We start from the raw sequence: 15944 nt of genomic DNA, 5'->3' as shown, positions 1-15944 counted from the left end.
TGAACTCCAGCAAACCAATTTTCTCAATTGACACTCCCTCCTCTCAGATGACCCTAGTATATGTCACTTTGACACAAAAACACTCAAATGCCAATGTCTGCAGAAGCCAGAAGAGTGAGTCTAATCCGCTTCCTGGAGCAGGAGTTACAAATGATTATGAGCCACTTGGTATGGGTTCTGGAAAGCAAATTTGGATCCTCTGCAAGAGCAGTACAGATTCTTAACTGCCAAGTCATCTCTCTAGTCCTAGTTATATGTGTATGTCACTAAAATGTTCACTATTCAGAAACAACAGATAACAAGAGGGTAGAGAAAGTATATGACAGGTGTGGTGGCGCATGCCTTTAATCCCAGCACTTGGGAGACAGAGGCAAGTGAATCCCTGAGTTCAAGGGCAGCCTGGTCTACTGAATGAGTACTAGGATAGCCAGGGCTACACAGAGGCACCATATCTTGAACCCCCCTCCCCACAAAAAAAATGTATATGATTTTTCAAACATTTCCAAATATAATGCCTCCAAAAACTCTCTAAAATTATATGCTGAACATGTAAATAAAAACAGAGTGTAGGCATGAGCATGGAGTTTGACTCTAGAGTACTTACATAGCATGCCTGAGCCCCTGGGTGGTGTCACATGCCTTTAATCCCAGTACCCTGGAGATAGAAGCAGGTCAGTCTCTAAGTTTAAGGCCAGCTTGGTCTACTGAGCAAGTTACAGGACAGCCAGTGCTACATGGCTACACTGGGGGGGAGGGAGGGGTTGGGGAAAGCACGTTCTCAGAAAACCAAGGGGGGAGAAAAGAGAGGAGGAAAGGAAGGGAGGAAGGAAGGAAGGAAGGAAGGAAGGAAGGAAGGAAGGAAGGAAGGAAGGAAGAGAAATAGCTAAAGTCTGGAGACATGATGGTAGTGGTTTCGTTGCCAGAGCTCCAGCAAATGAAATTGGCTGGCTGCTGATGGAAATGAAGAGTTTTGACCCTAAAATTTCTGATCCAAAGGTCACGAGTCATTTATGATCTGTTTTGGGGGAGGGGCCAGGCATTGCTGGTATTGCTGGTATTAATTTCTCTCTCATGTTTACAATCGACCTCACAAGGTACATCTGTCCCATTAGCCATGTCCAGATGAGGAGACCAAGTGCCGTCTGCAGTCTCAGAGCTCATTAGTGGCTGGGAACTTCCCAAGCCATGGACTTCTTTAAGTGTATTCTTTGATGTTGTGAAGACTGAGCCTCTCCCCAGAGAGACTCTGATAAGTATGACTGTCTGTGACCATGAGTCTGTCTAGAGCCCTGAGCTAAGTAACCTTGAGCCTCTGTGATGCCCCCACCCTGGTTTTTAGGAATAACCCCTCCACACACACTTTATTCTTGTTAGTAGATATGTAACAGGAAAGGCTTTTTAAGTAAGGGTCCAGTCAGTGTTAAAGATGAAGAGAGAGGGTCACTGAGGTTGTTCAACAGGTGAAAGCTTGTACAGCAAGCTTGATGCCCTGAGTTCTGTTCCCAGAACCCAAATAAATAAGCCAGATGCAGTGTCCAGTACCTACAGCAAGATGGGAGACAGGAGACTAGCTATGAGCTGGCAGACCAGCTGCCCTGAAGTACACAGCACAAAACAAGAGACACCCCACCTCATTCAGACAGAAGCTGAGAACCTATCCAAAAGTTCTCCACTGACCTCCCAATGTGATAAGTAAAACTCAAATCTGTTCTTATATTTAAAAAAGCCTAGGGAACCAAATGAACACCCCCAGAACCATAGCCTAGCAGCTGTCCCATAAATACTCTGACTGTAGCATTCTCTAACAGCTGACTTCCACCTGGCCTCCCTCTAGTTCGCTGTGTGTTAATAGTGTCTAATGCTGAGGGCTATTCCTGTGGTTGAGGTATCCTTATGGGCAATATTATTTTAAAAGCTAGGAAGCATAACACAAATACACAGTGGTGAGAATTGTCTAAGTTCTTGCAATGATTGGTGCCTTGTACCGAAGAACAGATGTTGGAGTAGGTATTTCTAGAGTCCAGAGACAGCCTGGCATTTACTGGAATCCAGCCCACAAATCAGGTCACCACCTCTGCTTTTTTTTTTAAGATTTATTTATTTACTTAATGTATATGAGTACACTGTAGCTGTCTTCAGACACACCAGAGGAGGGCATCCTTTCCCATTACAGATGGTTGTGAGCCACCATGTGGTTGCTGGAAGTTGAACTCAGGACCTCTGGAAGAGCAGTCAGTGCTCTTAACCACTGAGCCATCTCTCTGGCACCACCTTTGCTTTTTATGTGACTCTTGAGAAGGCATGGAGTCCTTTCTTTCTCTTAACTAATGCTAATATTCACTGGGGGCATTGCCAGCAAAAGTACAAAACTACAAGTGGATATTCCACTCCTATCCTGCTTCCCTTTTTGACCAAGCCTCCATCAAGGTATTTTTGAAGCAAAGTTGAATAGGAGGCAGAGCAAAAATCAGCCTCGCTTTCCCTTGCCACCTCTCTGAGCATCCTGCTGTCTCAAAACATAGTTTTGGAGCCCATCATTTTGGTAACAATAATGCAACAGTTTCACAATGTGCTTATTCTCTCTTTGACATTCACATGATTTTCTTTCCTTTTGTAGGCTGCCTGCCAGATAAAACAGCAAACATATTCAACACAAGTCTCCTCCAGCTCACAAGAGACCCCATCAGCACTGACTCCCTTGTGTCAGTCAGCACATGCAGATGTCACAGGCTCTGGTACGACTCCATCTAACTAAAACTGCCTGGTGAACCTTTGGAAAAGGAGAATATCATGATGCTTTGAGAAAAGAATAAGATGAGGATGCAGGACAGCTAGCTGTGTGGTCCTCTTCTGCTTCCTTACCAATGAGATGAGGATGCAGGACAGCTAGCTGTGTAGTCCTCTGCTTCCTTACCAATGAGATGAGGATGCAGGACAGCTAGCTGGCTGGTCCTCTTCTGCTTCCTTACCTTTGAGCTTGAACACCCCACTTCCTGCACTGTTTTCTCATTTCTCCACTATCTGCATTGCCTGATATTTACTGAATACAAACAGAAAAGGCCCTCCATATAGGCATTTGATATAATGAAGGCCTACAGATTGCCTGCCAGTCTCTCCCAAAGATTAAGGTTACATCATAAATAGTGACTCCAAAATCATAATGAAGCCAGTTTTCAGCACTATGTATATTTGATATAAGCCATTTGAAGATTTGTATTTCAGTAAAGAAGTTGGTGTTCGGAGCCTGGCGTGGCGGCAACCTGTAATCCAAGCACTTAAGAAATGGAGGTAGGGAGATCAGGAATTTAAGGTCATCCTCAGCTACATAGTGAATTCAGGGCCAGCCTTGGGCTCTCAAGAATGTAGTCTCCAAAGGATAGAGGAAAAGGAAAGAGGCAAGGTTGGAATTCATTTTGTAGCCTGAATTATGATGATGATTGAGTGTTGAAAATATCAGTAACTTTTAACAAAATTTTTCTTTATTGCCTCAGGAAGTAATATTTATTATAATATAAATATATCCATTTATTTGTGTGTATGTGTGTTTACTTTTGTATATAAGAGTTCAATAACCTTTACCAAAGTACTTGGGACCAGAAATCTTTAAGATTTTGGAACATTTTTATATACATAATGAGATAGATTGGAAATAGAATTCAAATCTGATTACGGAATCTGTTATGTTTTATATACACATTCAGTGTACAGCCTGAAGGCTGTTTGGATATGTCTGTATTTGAACTTTTTCCTATCACATGAAGTAATGTGTATAATTTTGTATTTATGATACTATGTTGATGATCAAAAAAATTCCAGATCTCTGGATTAGGGAAGCTAAACCTGTGATAAATTTTAAATAATCTTTTTCAATCATGTACTTTATTGATTCCCTTATACATCTTAATTTGTGTGTCATACTCTTACTTGGAAACATTTAAGCACATTTTTATTTCTTTTGTTTTGGTTTTTGCAGTATGAGACATTAAACCTAAGACCTTGTCTTAGGTTTCATTGCTGTGAAGAGACACTATGACCATGACAACTCTTATAAAAGACAATATTTAACTGGGGTTAGCTTATAGTTTTAGAGGTTCAGTCCATTATCATAATCATGGCAGGAAGCATGGCAGCGTGCAGACAGACATGATGCTAGAGAAACTGAGAGTTCTACATCTTGATTCTAAGGCAGCAGATTCTAAGGAGGGTTTTTTGAATTAAATACACCTAAAATTGGTAAGTCGACAGATTCTAGGAATTAATGGTTTTGTCTCAGAAAGTGCCATCCAGTGGGTGAGGAAAGCCATGGTCCAGCTTTCCCTTCATAGAGCTTCATGCAAAGAGAGTGAGGTGGCAGCCACACAACCCCATCTTCCAGGCAGTACAAGATGAGCTGCATCTCCTGCTTGCTAGTCATTTTGTTTTATCACTTTCCAGCTAACTTCCAGGCTCCCCTCTCAGTGGACCCTGCTCCTCTCTCAGTGGACCCTGCAACATGTCCCATTGTCCCTGGCCAGGAAATGATCATAGAAATATCCAAGGGGCGCTCTGGGCTTGGTCTCAGCATTGTTGGAGGAAAAGACACACCTTTGGTAAGTATGTAGAAGTAAAATGCTGTCTTAGAGTTAGTTGCTGAGACTCATTATGACCCAGGATACTTGAATGGAAGCTTGACAAAACAAAATATAAATTTCCATTCCCTAAAACATAAGGAAACTCAGGAGCTGCAGGTACTACAGTAATCTGGTCCCCCACTCCTGGTCTGTAGACCTCGCCTCTCTGTATCTACCCACCTGTCCTAGAGCACATGACCAGCCACTGACTCTCAGTGAACTACCCAGCCCGGAAATGGATATGCTCTGAGCCTGATGTTGTTGACTAAAAGATTCTAACTCCTTCTGCCTGATCACAACACAATGATTGAGGACATTTATATCCTAACTTTTCCTCTGCTTCTGCAGGCAGAAACTACTGCATGTAGCATCCTATATAAGTATAACGTCCCTTGGATAGAACTGGGGATGCTGGAGTTGCCAAAGTTAAGCTGTCAGCCCCTTACATGGGCCTTTGCTTCATTAAGGCTCTAAATTCCTTATCTCATCTAGCCTGGGATACTGTGTCTGTCTGCCTTTTGTCATTGAGGGAGGAGAGAACTTTCTTTAAGGGCTTTCTTGTTTGTTTTTTTGTTTGTTTATTTGTTTGTTTTGTTTTTTCGAGACAGGGTTTCTCTGTATAGCTCTGGGTGTCCTGGAACTCACTCTGTAGATCAGGCTGGCCTTGAACTCAGAAATCCGCCTGCCTCTGCCTCCCAAGTGCTGGGATTAAAGGCGTGCGCCACCACCGCCCAGCCGCCACCACCGCCCGGCAAGGGTTTTCTTTTGGATGATATGTATGACTAAGCTATATCATTAAACAATGCAATGCTCAGATATCATAGAAATCTTGACTCGTAGCTAACCATCTAACTGATCACAGGGTCCCCAGTGGAGAAGATAGAGAGAAGACTGAAGGTGTTGAAAGGGCTTGTGGCCCCATGGGGAGAGTGACAGTACCAACCAACCAGAGTTCCCAGGGTCTAAACAGCTATACTAGGAACACACATGGAGGGGCCCTTGTCTCCAGCTGTATATGTAGAGGAGGATGGACTTGTTGGGTATCAGTGGAACAAGAAGTCCTTGGTCCTGTGAAGGCTGGATGCCCCAGTGAGGGGGAATTCGAGGGTGAGGAGGTGGGAGTGGGGGGATGGGTGGGGGCACATCCTCATAGAAATAGGAGGAGGATGGGTTAAAGGGCTTCTGGGGGATGGGGAAAGGGGAAAAGGGATAACATATGAAATGTAGATAAAGTATCCAATAAGAAAGAAAGAAAGAAAGAAAGAAAGAAAGAAAGAAAGAAAGAAAGAAAGAAAGAAAGAGGAAGGAAGGAAGGAAGGAAGGAAGGAAGGAAGGAAGGAAGGAAAAAAGAAAAAAAGGAAGACAAACAAAAACCAGAACATTTGAGACTTTTTGGTAGCAATTTAACATTACCCATATTACTGGGATTCCTTATAATTGTCAAGGACAAGAGACTAGAAGGGACCCATGAACTTTAAAACATTATTTTCATAAAATAAAAAAGAGAGAGAGATATCTCCATATACCACAAGTTTATTAAAAGAGAGAAAGAGAGAGAGAGAGAAATCTTGACTCACCGGGTTGTAGTAAAACTGAAAAATTTTATAAACACTTGGAAATGGTTTATTCTTGCCATACTATGGCCATTAGAGTAGTATTAAGAAGCTATTCCCTAACATTGGTATTCGTTCCCTCTTAGAAGCCTGTTTTCCCCATTTTCCCAAAGAGATGTCTTAAATACTGTAAGAATTAAATTTATATAAATAAAGCTATTTAAGCAAAACAGGGAAATTAAATTTTAGAGTAGTTCTATGCAGAATGTTTTCATGATAAAAATTTTAACCCACTGGGGGCTGGAGAGGTGGCTCAGTTGTCAGGGCCAGCCCTGCTTATTCACTGAAGGCCTAAAATCAGCAATAGGCCTGACATACATGCCTGCTAGCACCAAGTCTTGGGTCTCTGTGGAAAAACACTGAAACAGATGGCTAGAAGTTATTGTAAACAGGCAGCTTTAGTGGAAAGCTGCCAAGCCTGGCTAGTCATAGACCTTGTAGATGGGTAACCTTGGTGGATAGTATCAACTTAGATAAAGACAAGTGAATCATAGGCGCAGTCATAGTGGTCTGTCCCCTGAACCCTCACCCAGCTGACACTGTTCTGGAAGAGATCTGTACTTCCCTTGAACACCCATGCTCCTGCGTCATCCCCTTCCCCACATCCTGCCTTTTTGTGTATGTAACCTGTGTGTGAAAAAGTAAAAATTGCGATCTGAACAGATTATAGACAGGTCGTCATTCCTTGCGTCTTTGCCTGCTTCTCCCCACCCCCACTCTCTTTCAGGTGGTCTCCCCAGACCCCTGTTTAATGTCCTGCTGGACAGGACACTCAGTGGTTAAGAGCATAGGCTGCTACCCCAGAAGACCCAGGTTTCTAGTATGAACGTGGTGGCTTACAGATATCTATAATTCCAGTTCCATGGGATCCGATACCTAGGCACTGCTCACACATGGTGCATATACATGCACATAAAAAATTATCCATCTGATTTTTTTTTTTTGGAATAAATCTCTTTTTATGGCTTAGCCTAAGGCAGATCTAAACTTCCAGGAAGTCTCGAGTGGAGTCAGCTTAGTGACTCTTCAGTTTGCTCTCTCACCTCTGTTGGCGTAAATACAGTCCCTTTGTATGGAACCCTCGGGATTCCTGACCCTGGTGTGTGTGCTGCCCACCACCACTGGCCTGTGCTCCAGCCTCTGCCTGAGGGCGCTCACCCAGCCTCCTCTTCTAGCAGCCCGAGGCCTTATTGATTATCTTGCTCTGCTTCTCTTGCCAAAAGATAAAAGTTCCTGAAGATCATCATGAGGTTCCTAATACATGGTTCTGCCATTTGAGACTATAAATCCCAGTGTCCTTGAAAGATAAGCACCACTTAAAATGAGAGATGAGACATAGCTTTTATTTCCTAACCTCACGTACCTCATCAAAAGCCTTAAGTTAGAGCTACAAAAAATATAGGTGTGTCATTTGTGCAGCCAAAAAGTGGGTCAATGTGAAAAGTACTTAAACATATTGTTCCTGTGAAGATCTTTTTCCCTTTTTAATGCTCCCCCAAATTTTCACATGAAGCATGAAAACTAACACATGGATCACATTATCCAGCCAGCAAGAAGTTTGCAAACAAAGGTGGGAGTTTGTGAAAAGAAGTTACAGGAAACAATGAGCCAGGTATGAGCAGAACCTCTCCTGGTTAAACTCACTTCAGCCTTAGTGCAGGAAAGAGTACTGACTTCCACCCCTCCCCTACGCACCCCTCCTCTATACACCCCTCCCCAACACACCCCTCCAAATTAGAATCCCGTGTCCTTTTTGTTATGTAGCCAACGGATCATGACCATCTGTAGAGTTAGTCTCTTGACACCTCATCAGTCCTCTCTGCCAGGACAGATGGCTTTTGAGATCACAGAGGGAGATCACATATCCTGTCTGTATGCTTGTAGCCAGTCACCTGCACCAGCCTTTGAAAGTACTGAGCTAGTGACAAGGGTGAGCCCCTCAGAAGGTTTACAAGCACACCTGATCTTGTCCTCGGAGACAGCCCTCTGCCGCTGTTGTTCTCATCTGTGATGCCACTGCCAGGCTGGCGTCTGGAGCACAGCCTTCTGTGATAGCTTACATATGTTTGCTCAGCTCCTCTTGCTTTGACCTGGGCTGTGAAACTGAGTGACGTTACCCTGCCCTCAAAGAGTGTTCACTAGTTAGTTCTACTACCTTTTAGTGTTTCTGGTTTACAGTAGGAAATAACCCAATGAAAGACCAAAATACTTCAGACCTCTTTGGGTAGAAAAAAAGGAACACCATGGAAAGCATTTTCTGAATTTATTATAGACTAATTGTTGTGTGGTGTGAGGAAGGCAGATAAGGCAGATCATGCTGCTAAGGTGAGGTATTAGTTCGTGTTTAGTTTCCTGTCATTCATAGGCGTACAACTGCATCTTTTTTCCTGTCTTCCCTAGCTCTTGCTGACCTTGCTGAAGTATTCCTTTGCCTCATAAAATACCTCACAGCTCCTGGAAGTCATGGAATCTGCAACTACAAGAGCACATACCCTGCTAGCCCCTCCCGGTCCTGTTAACCCTTCTCAAAATGTCTGATTCCTCATTGGGAGGTTTATACCCACATTCTTGAAGAAACAAAATATAGCACCCCAGACAGTTTGTCCTGTGCTGGTTTGCGCCTCTGTGGCCTCCCTGACCACTAACTTGAAGGGTGTATTTAGCACCTGACACAGATTTTCGTGTAATAACCCATGCCTTCTAGGAACAGCATTGTCCACTCATGAGAATATCCCAGTTTAAACTCTTTTTATTTTTAACTCGCTCTCGCTCTCGCTCTGTGTGTGTGTGTGTGTGTGTGTGTGTGTGTGTGTATATGTGTGCACATGTGAACCCAGGGCCTCACGTATGCATGCTAACCCAGTGCTCTAAAACTGAGCTACGTTCCCAGCCTCTTAACTCAATGCTTTAGGAGGAAACTTTTCAATTTGAATTCACCTGGAAAAAATAAAGTGCAGCAATTTGCAGAAAGGCTCAGGGCTGGGAGTTTGAGGAGTTATGTTTTCTGATATTCTGCAGGTAGCCCACTGAATTTTCTTTGTTCACAACATTTAATAATGTCAGTGAAATTCTTAATTGAACCACATGGCATCTAAAGTCATCCCAGATTTTAAAATTCTTTCTCCCCACATATTCACACAAACTATTTACCATATAGTAGATACTGATTGGATAATAAGGGCTCCCCAGACACAGACAGCTAAGTGTTAGGAGTATACATAGTAAATAGAGAGAGGGACTGACTCAGTGAATCTGGATTTTAAGAAGAATCATAATAATCTTGTTCTTTGTATTTAAACAGACATGGTTTAAGCTTGCAGTTTTGCTTGAAATGAGATAAACTCCTTCCCCTTAACTCAGCGTTTTATATTTGGTTGAGTTCAGTCCTGTGTTTGCAGTGAAGATTGAATGTAATTTGGGCTCTTACTGCCCTCGCCACATTAGCCGCCCTTGTGGGCTTGGCGTTTTGGCTGAGAGCACAGTGCTTGGCACTGCATAGAAGACACTGTCTGCTGTGATTTCTGAATAGTGATGGCTAAGAACTCTATTTAGTCACGAAAGCAGCATAGCTCACAGGAGTCTGAGAAAGAAATGCCCACCTAATACAGAACATATTTAATATTGCCTTCGGTCCTTGTGGGTCTTTCTTATTAGGATCAGTTTTCCCCTGAAGGCCAGATAACACGATCTGACACTTTTTTTGGAATACTGATAAATGTTTTCCATCTTAAATGGGAAATTTAATGTGGAACTTTTCTGTGGTTAAAACATCCCTTAGGAGTTCTCATGGGGAGTGTGGTTGGAGGCTTTTACGAGTGTAGCAAAGACGGGCTTCCCTTCCAGGGTGATCCAAGACCATGTAAAGCATGCCTGCAAGCAGGAAACAAAGCCATGTGGACACAGACTTTCATAATTATCTACCATGGAGTTCCCAGTCAAAATTTTATCTTAAAATGCTTATTAATCTACTGGATATCTACAAGTGTTAAGTATAAAAGTTTCATTCCCACAATGAAGAGCTTTCTAAACCCCTTCAGCCCACAAGAGACATTACTTAATTTTTCTAACACATGACTTCCTTAAGTGTTATGAGCCTATTGTGACAACGATAAAATTGCCTTTTGCTGAGTGATTGGTGTGTTTATGAGTTACTTTATCTACTTGTTGGCAGCTTGAACAGTAAAGAAAATTTGATTGATGGGCTGTAGTATGTAGTGACTTTGCCTCTGTGTAAGGCTCTATTATTACATGTTATCAAATTCTTTTCCAGCAATTCAGACTTTAATCCCCTTGGAGGAATTTGGGGATTTTGTGGGGCTCGGTGATAATTAAGTCTGCTTGGTTCCTTTAACTGGTTCTCTGAGCTAAAGTAAATTTCTTGGAATTCATATGGTTTTCACGTCCGTTTTCTGTTGAATAGTTTGGTTTTGTATTGTTAATGCTTTGCCATCAGAAGATTTGGCTGAAATAGAATTAAGACATATTAACCTTACCCACCTCTCCACTCAGAGTCATCTTGAACTCCTTTTTCTATTGCCAATGTTTTCACAATAAACACTGAAGAGAACACTTACTAAGTACTTCCTCTAGGTCAGCACTGGGTACAAAGATGAATGGGAAGCAGACCCAGTTCTGAAAAGAAACACCAGAAATGGGAGGAGAAATCCATGGACAGACAACTGTGATGTGCTAAAAGGTGCAGGGGCTGTAGTGGTGACCCACAGGAGGGATGAGTCATGGAGAATGTGGCTCTTGGTTGATTCAAGGAGAGAATCCCAGGAAATGAAGGAGTAACCAGGTAGAAGAAAGCAAGATCATCCAATGCTTGAAGCCCTTCATTCTTTGCAAACACATGTAAGGAAGATATCTCTATATATATTTGAACATCAACCTATCAGTGGTATATGGCATACTATTAGTTATATTATCCTGCCCTGTAGAGCCAAAAAAAAAAAATATTTTTCAGAAAGAGCTCTGGAGAGGTAAAGGCTGAAGAAAAGAAGCAAGGCAATAAGCAGAGTTAAAGGCAGAGCTTGGGATGGGAGGACAAGTTTATGGTTCACTCTGGTGCAACCAGACCTTGCAACCCCTCCTGCTTCTGAGATCCATAGATCTCAACTCCTCACTGGGCCCAAGGCTTCCTTCCTTCCACAAGTCATCTTTCTCTTCACACTCTGTGAAATGATTCATGCATGCCCTGAAGGTGGCTTTTGCTGTGGAACTGAGGCAACAGTATTTCTCCAGAACCAATCATATGGAAAATCCCAGCCTTTGTAGAAGGGCACAGTAATCTGTTCAAACAGATTAATCACACAATGAGAGCCTAGACTTTCATCTCTCCTGTGAGAAACTGCAAAGACTTGTTCTATCTGAAGCCTACAAGCCTACAGTTGCTCTTCTTCTTGCAGGCCTAATGGTACTTGCTTGCTTAACTGTCAGGAAGAATGGTGTGGCTCCACTGACAAGCATCTTTGGTACATAGGTCTTCACTAACTAGCAACAAGAAAGCTTATTCTGTTCTTCGTGCTGGCACTTGGCAGTCAGCCATATGTGTAGATAGTACCATTAGGTTCCAGAAGAGCTAACAGCCTTCCCCTATCCCATGGCTGGTAGTACCAGTACCCATCCTTGAACAGAGAAGACCTACTCCAGAGACCTGCTTCCCAATCATGTCCTCTCAGACATCTCTTCAAACTAAGTTGCAGATACCCATAAGAATATGACGGATAGGATACTTCGAGAATAGATAAATACTAGAAACTGTTGCCATGAAGATCATATGTTCTCTTTCAGATACAAATTCTAGAGTTTTAAACACACACAGCATATATGTTAGTAAAAGGTGGACTCTGTGGAGGAAGAAGAAAGTCTAAAAGAAGGAGAACAGGGAGTAAGATGCGGGGAGAAACCAAACACCATGTGTTTTCACACAGAGCCAGAGGAGAATAAAGCAGAAGAGACTATGTGGGGGAAGAGGGACACAGTAAGAGAGAGCAGGGCCAAGGACGCAATTGTGAAGATGTCAGCAGGCAGCACAACTACTATGTTTGGAGCTGTTGTAAAGAAACACTGTTCTGTATGGTAACTAAAAAGATTCAACGTTGTTAGTGCTAGTAAGAGGCATCTTACCAGGATACCTGGGTAAACAATGCTCTTTACCTGTACAGACTGGAAGTAGGGGCAAGCACCCACGGGGCAGGGCATCCAAGTCTGAGAGAACAGCCAGTGAAACAAGAAGCTACCATGTTTTTATTTAAAATAATATAAGTTACCTCCTCATGAATGGTTCTTTTTTTTAAAAAAAAAAAAAAATCTAATCATATTTTTCCAAAGGCAAAAAGAAATAGATGTTTTATTTGAAACTTCAAATAAAAAAAACAAAACCTGCCTGCTTTTCAGTGGATGATGTACATTTCTACTTTAGCACTTGATCTCCACTTTTGACCCTGTCGCCTCCAGTTCATCTGTCAGCGCTTCATAGAGCACTTTCAAGCATTAGAATGCACAGCAAGAAAGGCGGCCGTTTCTATAGGCAGGTTATGGTGTCTTTGTTTTCTTCTGTTTTTACTGAGTCAGAGAAATTATAGCAGTGGTCAAGCAAAGGCAAAGAAATAAACAGGGAGTTTGCACAAAATGATTTACATATCATTAACATCATTAGCAGTGAGCCCAGCACTTCTCTGAAACTCTTAACAGTATCTTGCCTTCATAGCTGGTGTTTCTCGGGCACAAGAAAGCTGTAAAGAGATTTGGATTCAAAGGTACTCTTTTAAATTTGCTTAGTTTAATTTGCTTAGTTTAATTTGCTTAGTTTTCTCATCCTGCCCCTCCCATTAACCCTTTTGTCCCCTAGACAGTTTCACTTCTACATGCATGTTCCAAGCGCCACACAAGAGAAGCATACATGCTTTAGACGGCCCTGATCTGCTCAGTATTGGTCGTCTCCAGTCACATCAGTCTTCTCACAAATGGCATGACATTATCCTTTCTTATGGCAGAACAAATGCTATTGTTTAATCTGAACTACATTTTCTTTATCCGTTCCTCTGAACACCTGGGTTGGTTCCATAACTTAGCATCAGTGAATACACCTGCAGTAAACATGCATGTGCAGTCGTCTCTACCATCCATTGATGTCGAGCCATTTGAGTAAATGCCCAAGAGTGATTGAGAAACCTCCACTGGTTTCCATAGAAACGGGGCTAGTTTACAGCCTCACCAGCTTACAGCCTCACCAGCAGTACATGAGGGCCCCTTATTTCATTTCCTCGCCATCGTTTTTGTTGTTTTTCTCCATGACTACCATTCTAAGTGGGGTGAGGTGCACTCTCAGTATAGTTATGTATCGTTTCTCTGATGTCTAGTGAGGCTGAACATTTATACATTTTTTTTTAAAGATTTATTTATTTTATATATATGAGTACACTGTAGCTATCATCAGACACACCAGAAGAGGGCATCAGATCCCATTACAGATAGTTGTGAGCCACCATGTGGTTGCTGGGAACTGAACTCAGGACCTCTGGAAGAGCAGTCAGTGCTCTTAACCTCTGAGCCATCTCTCCAGCCCTGAACATTTAGTCTTAATGGCCATTTGTAGTTTCTCTTTTGAGAACTATCTATTCATCCATGAGCCCATTTTATTGACTGGATTATTTGTTTTCTTCTTGCTCTATGACATTTTTTGTCCGTTTTTCAGTTCTTTGTATATTCTAGATACTAAGCCTCTAGAAGGCACATAGCTGGCAAAGATTTTCTTTCCTTTCTGCAGGCTAGGTCTTCACTCATTTTTCCTTTCTGCAGGCTGGGTCTTCACAACTTTGCTGTTCAAAAGTGAAGCTTTTCAATTCTGCTTGCTGATTGTTGCATTTACTTCCTGCCGAGGTCCTGTGTAAACAGCCCTTGCCCACACCTAAATCAGGAAGTGTTTTCCCTACTTTCCTTCCTAACAGTGTCAGACTTTAGATCTACACTAAGGTCTCTGGTCCATTTGCAGCTGATGAGAAATAAGAAACTACTTGCCTTGCCTCTCAAGTGCTAGAATGAAAGGTATGGATGACCAAACCTGGTCCTATGGAAGGAATTTAAATGAAGTTACCATATAATGAGAGAAATAATCGAAGCAGTAATTAAATTAATTCGCTCTATACTTCCTGGCTGGTGTGCGTGCTTCTAGCTATCGCCCCAATGTTCTGGATTCCCGAAAGAAAGACACATGTACACTGTCTTATATTTTAAATACCTTAAACAGCTCAATGGCTGGGCCCCTCCCTAACTCCCTATGGCTAACACCACTCCCCTCTTATATTCCTGAGTTAATACTTTCTAAATCTATATTTTATCTTTGCTGCATGGACCCTGCTGGGCAGCTCTCCTGGGGCTGCTTTCCCCTGTACCTACATATTGGCTGTCTCACCCTCTGCACCTTTCCATCGTGGTCCATCTCCTATTCATCATGGCGGAATCTTCTCTTTCCCTTCCTTAGCCCCTTCCCAGGAATCCTAAAAGTCCCGCCTCTGTCTCCCTCCCCAGCCATTGGCTGCCTGTAATGACTAGTCAAAAACCAACTGGGGACAGTCTTCCTTTCGTCCTATGTGCAAGTTTTTGGGTAACATAATTAGCTTTAGAACACAAGTCGCCACAAATGCCCAAATAGACATCTTATACCACAAAGTGAAACCTCCAATGCCAGGAATGGGTTATATTTTGTTGAGTTAACCAAAGAGGTCCTGTAGACTACCCCTACTTAACATCATAGGCTACTCCCAAGGCTGTTGGTTACCCTCCACAACCAAACAATAACCAAACAGCAGTCCGTTACTGAAGATACCACTTACATCATCAAACATGGAAAAATCAAGCTGGTATCCAAATAGAAGCTTCACCCCTACTGACTAGTGTTTTTGGTGGTAGAAAGTACTTTGTATAATACTGGAAGAGAAAAGTGACCATCAGTATCACCCAGCTACAAATTCTACAACCTACAACAGTGATCTGCCTGCAAGATCTGGCACCATAGTGGCACAAATGTTATGGGAGTAACCAACCACTCTCGTGGATTTAAGGCCCATTCTATGAGATGGATCCCACACCTGACACTCTTAAAATGACCAACAGGGCTCATGTACATATGAACTCACAGAAACAGCAGCATACACAAGAACTGCACAAGTTCAAAACAGATAAAATCCCAGCACAAAGGGAAATAGACACCTAACCAAGCAGCTATCTGGGTAGCTTCTGGGAAAGGAAAAATCACTTTTCTCCAGTGGAGTGACACTGGATTTATCATCCACACTCCAAGGCAGGTCCTATTCCCAGAAGTATCTGGGCAACACAAAACAGAATCCATGTTGTTGTTGTGTGTGTATGTGTGTGTATATGTGTGTGTCTTTGTGTGTGTGTGCTCACACACATGTGTTTTGGTTTGGTATTTATTATCTTTAATGGTGTTTGTTTTGGACTGTGTATTTTTTTAATCTGTTTTTGAAAGAAGGAAGAACAGGAAGTTGGGTGAGTAAAGAGGTGAGGAGGACCTGGAAGCTGTTGAGAGAGAAGGAAAATATGTCCAAAATATATTGTATGAAAAAAATAGATAAAAAGAAATAGAGGGAAGAAAACCAAAAAATGAGATTGTTAATATGAAGAGATGCAAGTTATTTTTAATTCATTAGTTGTAACTGCCGTTTCTTTTGTAACGGCCGTCAGGTTCTGCTACTTT

The 15944-nt window shown here is 42.3% G+C and overlaps 1 protein-coding gene across 2 annotated transcripts in view; it reads left to right on the top strand.

The window, feature by feature from the left end:
• Patj (PATJ crumbs cell polarity complex component) overlaps positions 1 to 15944 on the top strand; it is a 299188-nt gene that overhangs the window by 236913 nt on the left and 46331 nt on the right. For both annotated transcript variants that reach the window (XM_028778758.1, XM_028778759.1), the window contains 2 exons: positions 2618 to 2735; positions 4435 to 4589. In XM_028778758.1, the coding sequence (XP_028634591.1) occupies positions 2618 to 2735; positions 4435 to 4589 (273 nt within the window). The remainder of the gene's footprint in view (positions 1 to 2617; positions 2736 to 4434; positions 4590 to 15944) is intronic.

The sequence above is a fragment of the Grammomys surdaster genome, unplaced genomic scaffold, assembly GCF_004785775.1.
Source record: "Grammomys surdaster isolate TR1022 unplaced genomic scaffold, NIH_TR_1.0 341, whole genome shotgun sequence".
NCBI classification, from domain to species: Eukaryota; Metazoa; Chordata; class Mammalia; order Rodentia; family Muridae; genus Grammomys; species Grammomys surdaster.
The sequence above is the reverse complement of the archived record's forward strand: the minus strand, read 5'-3'. Positions and strand labels throughout refer to the sequence as shown.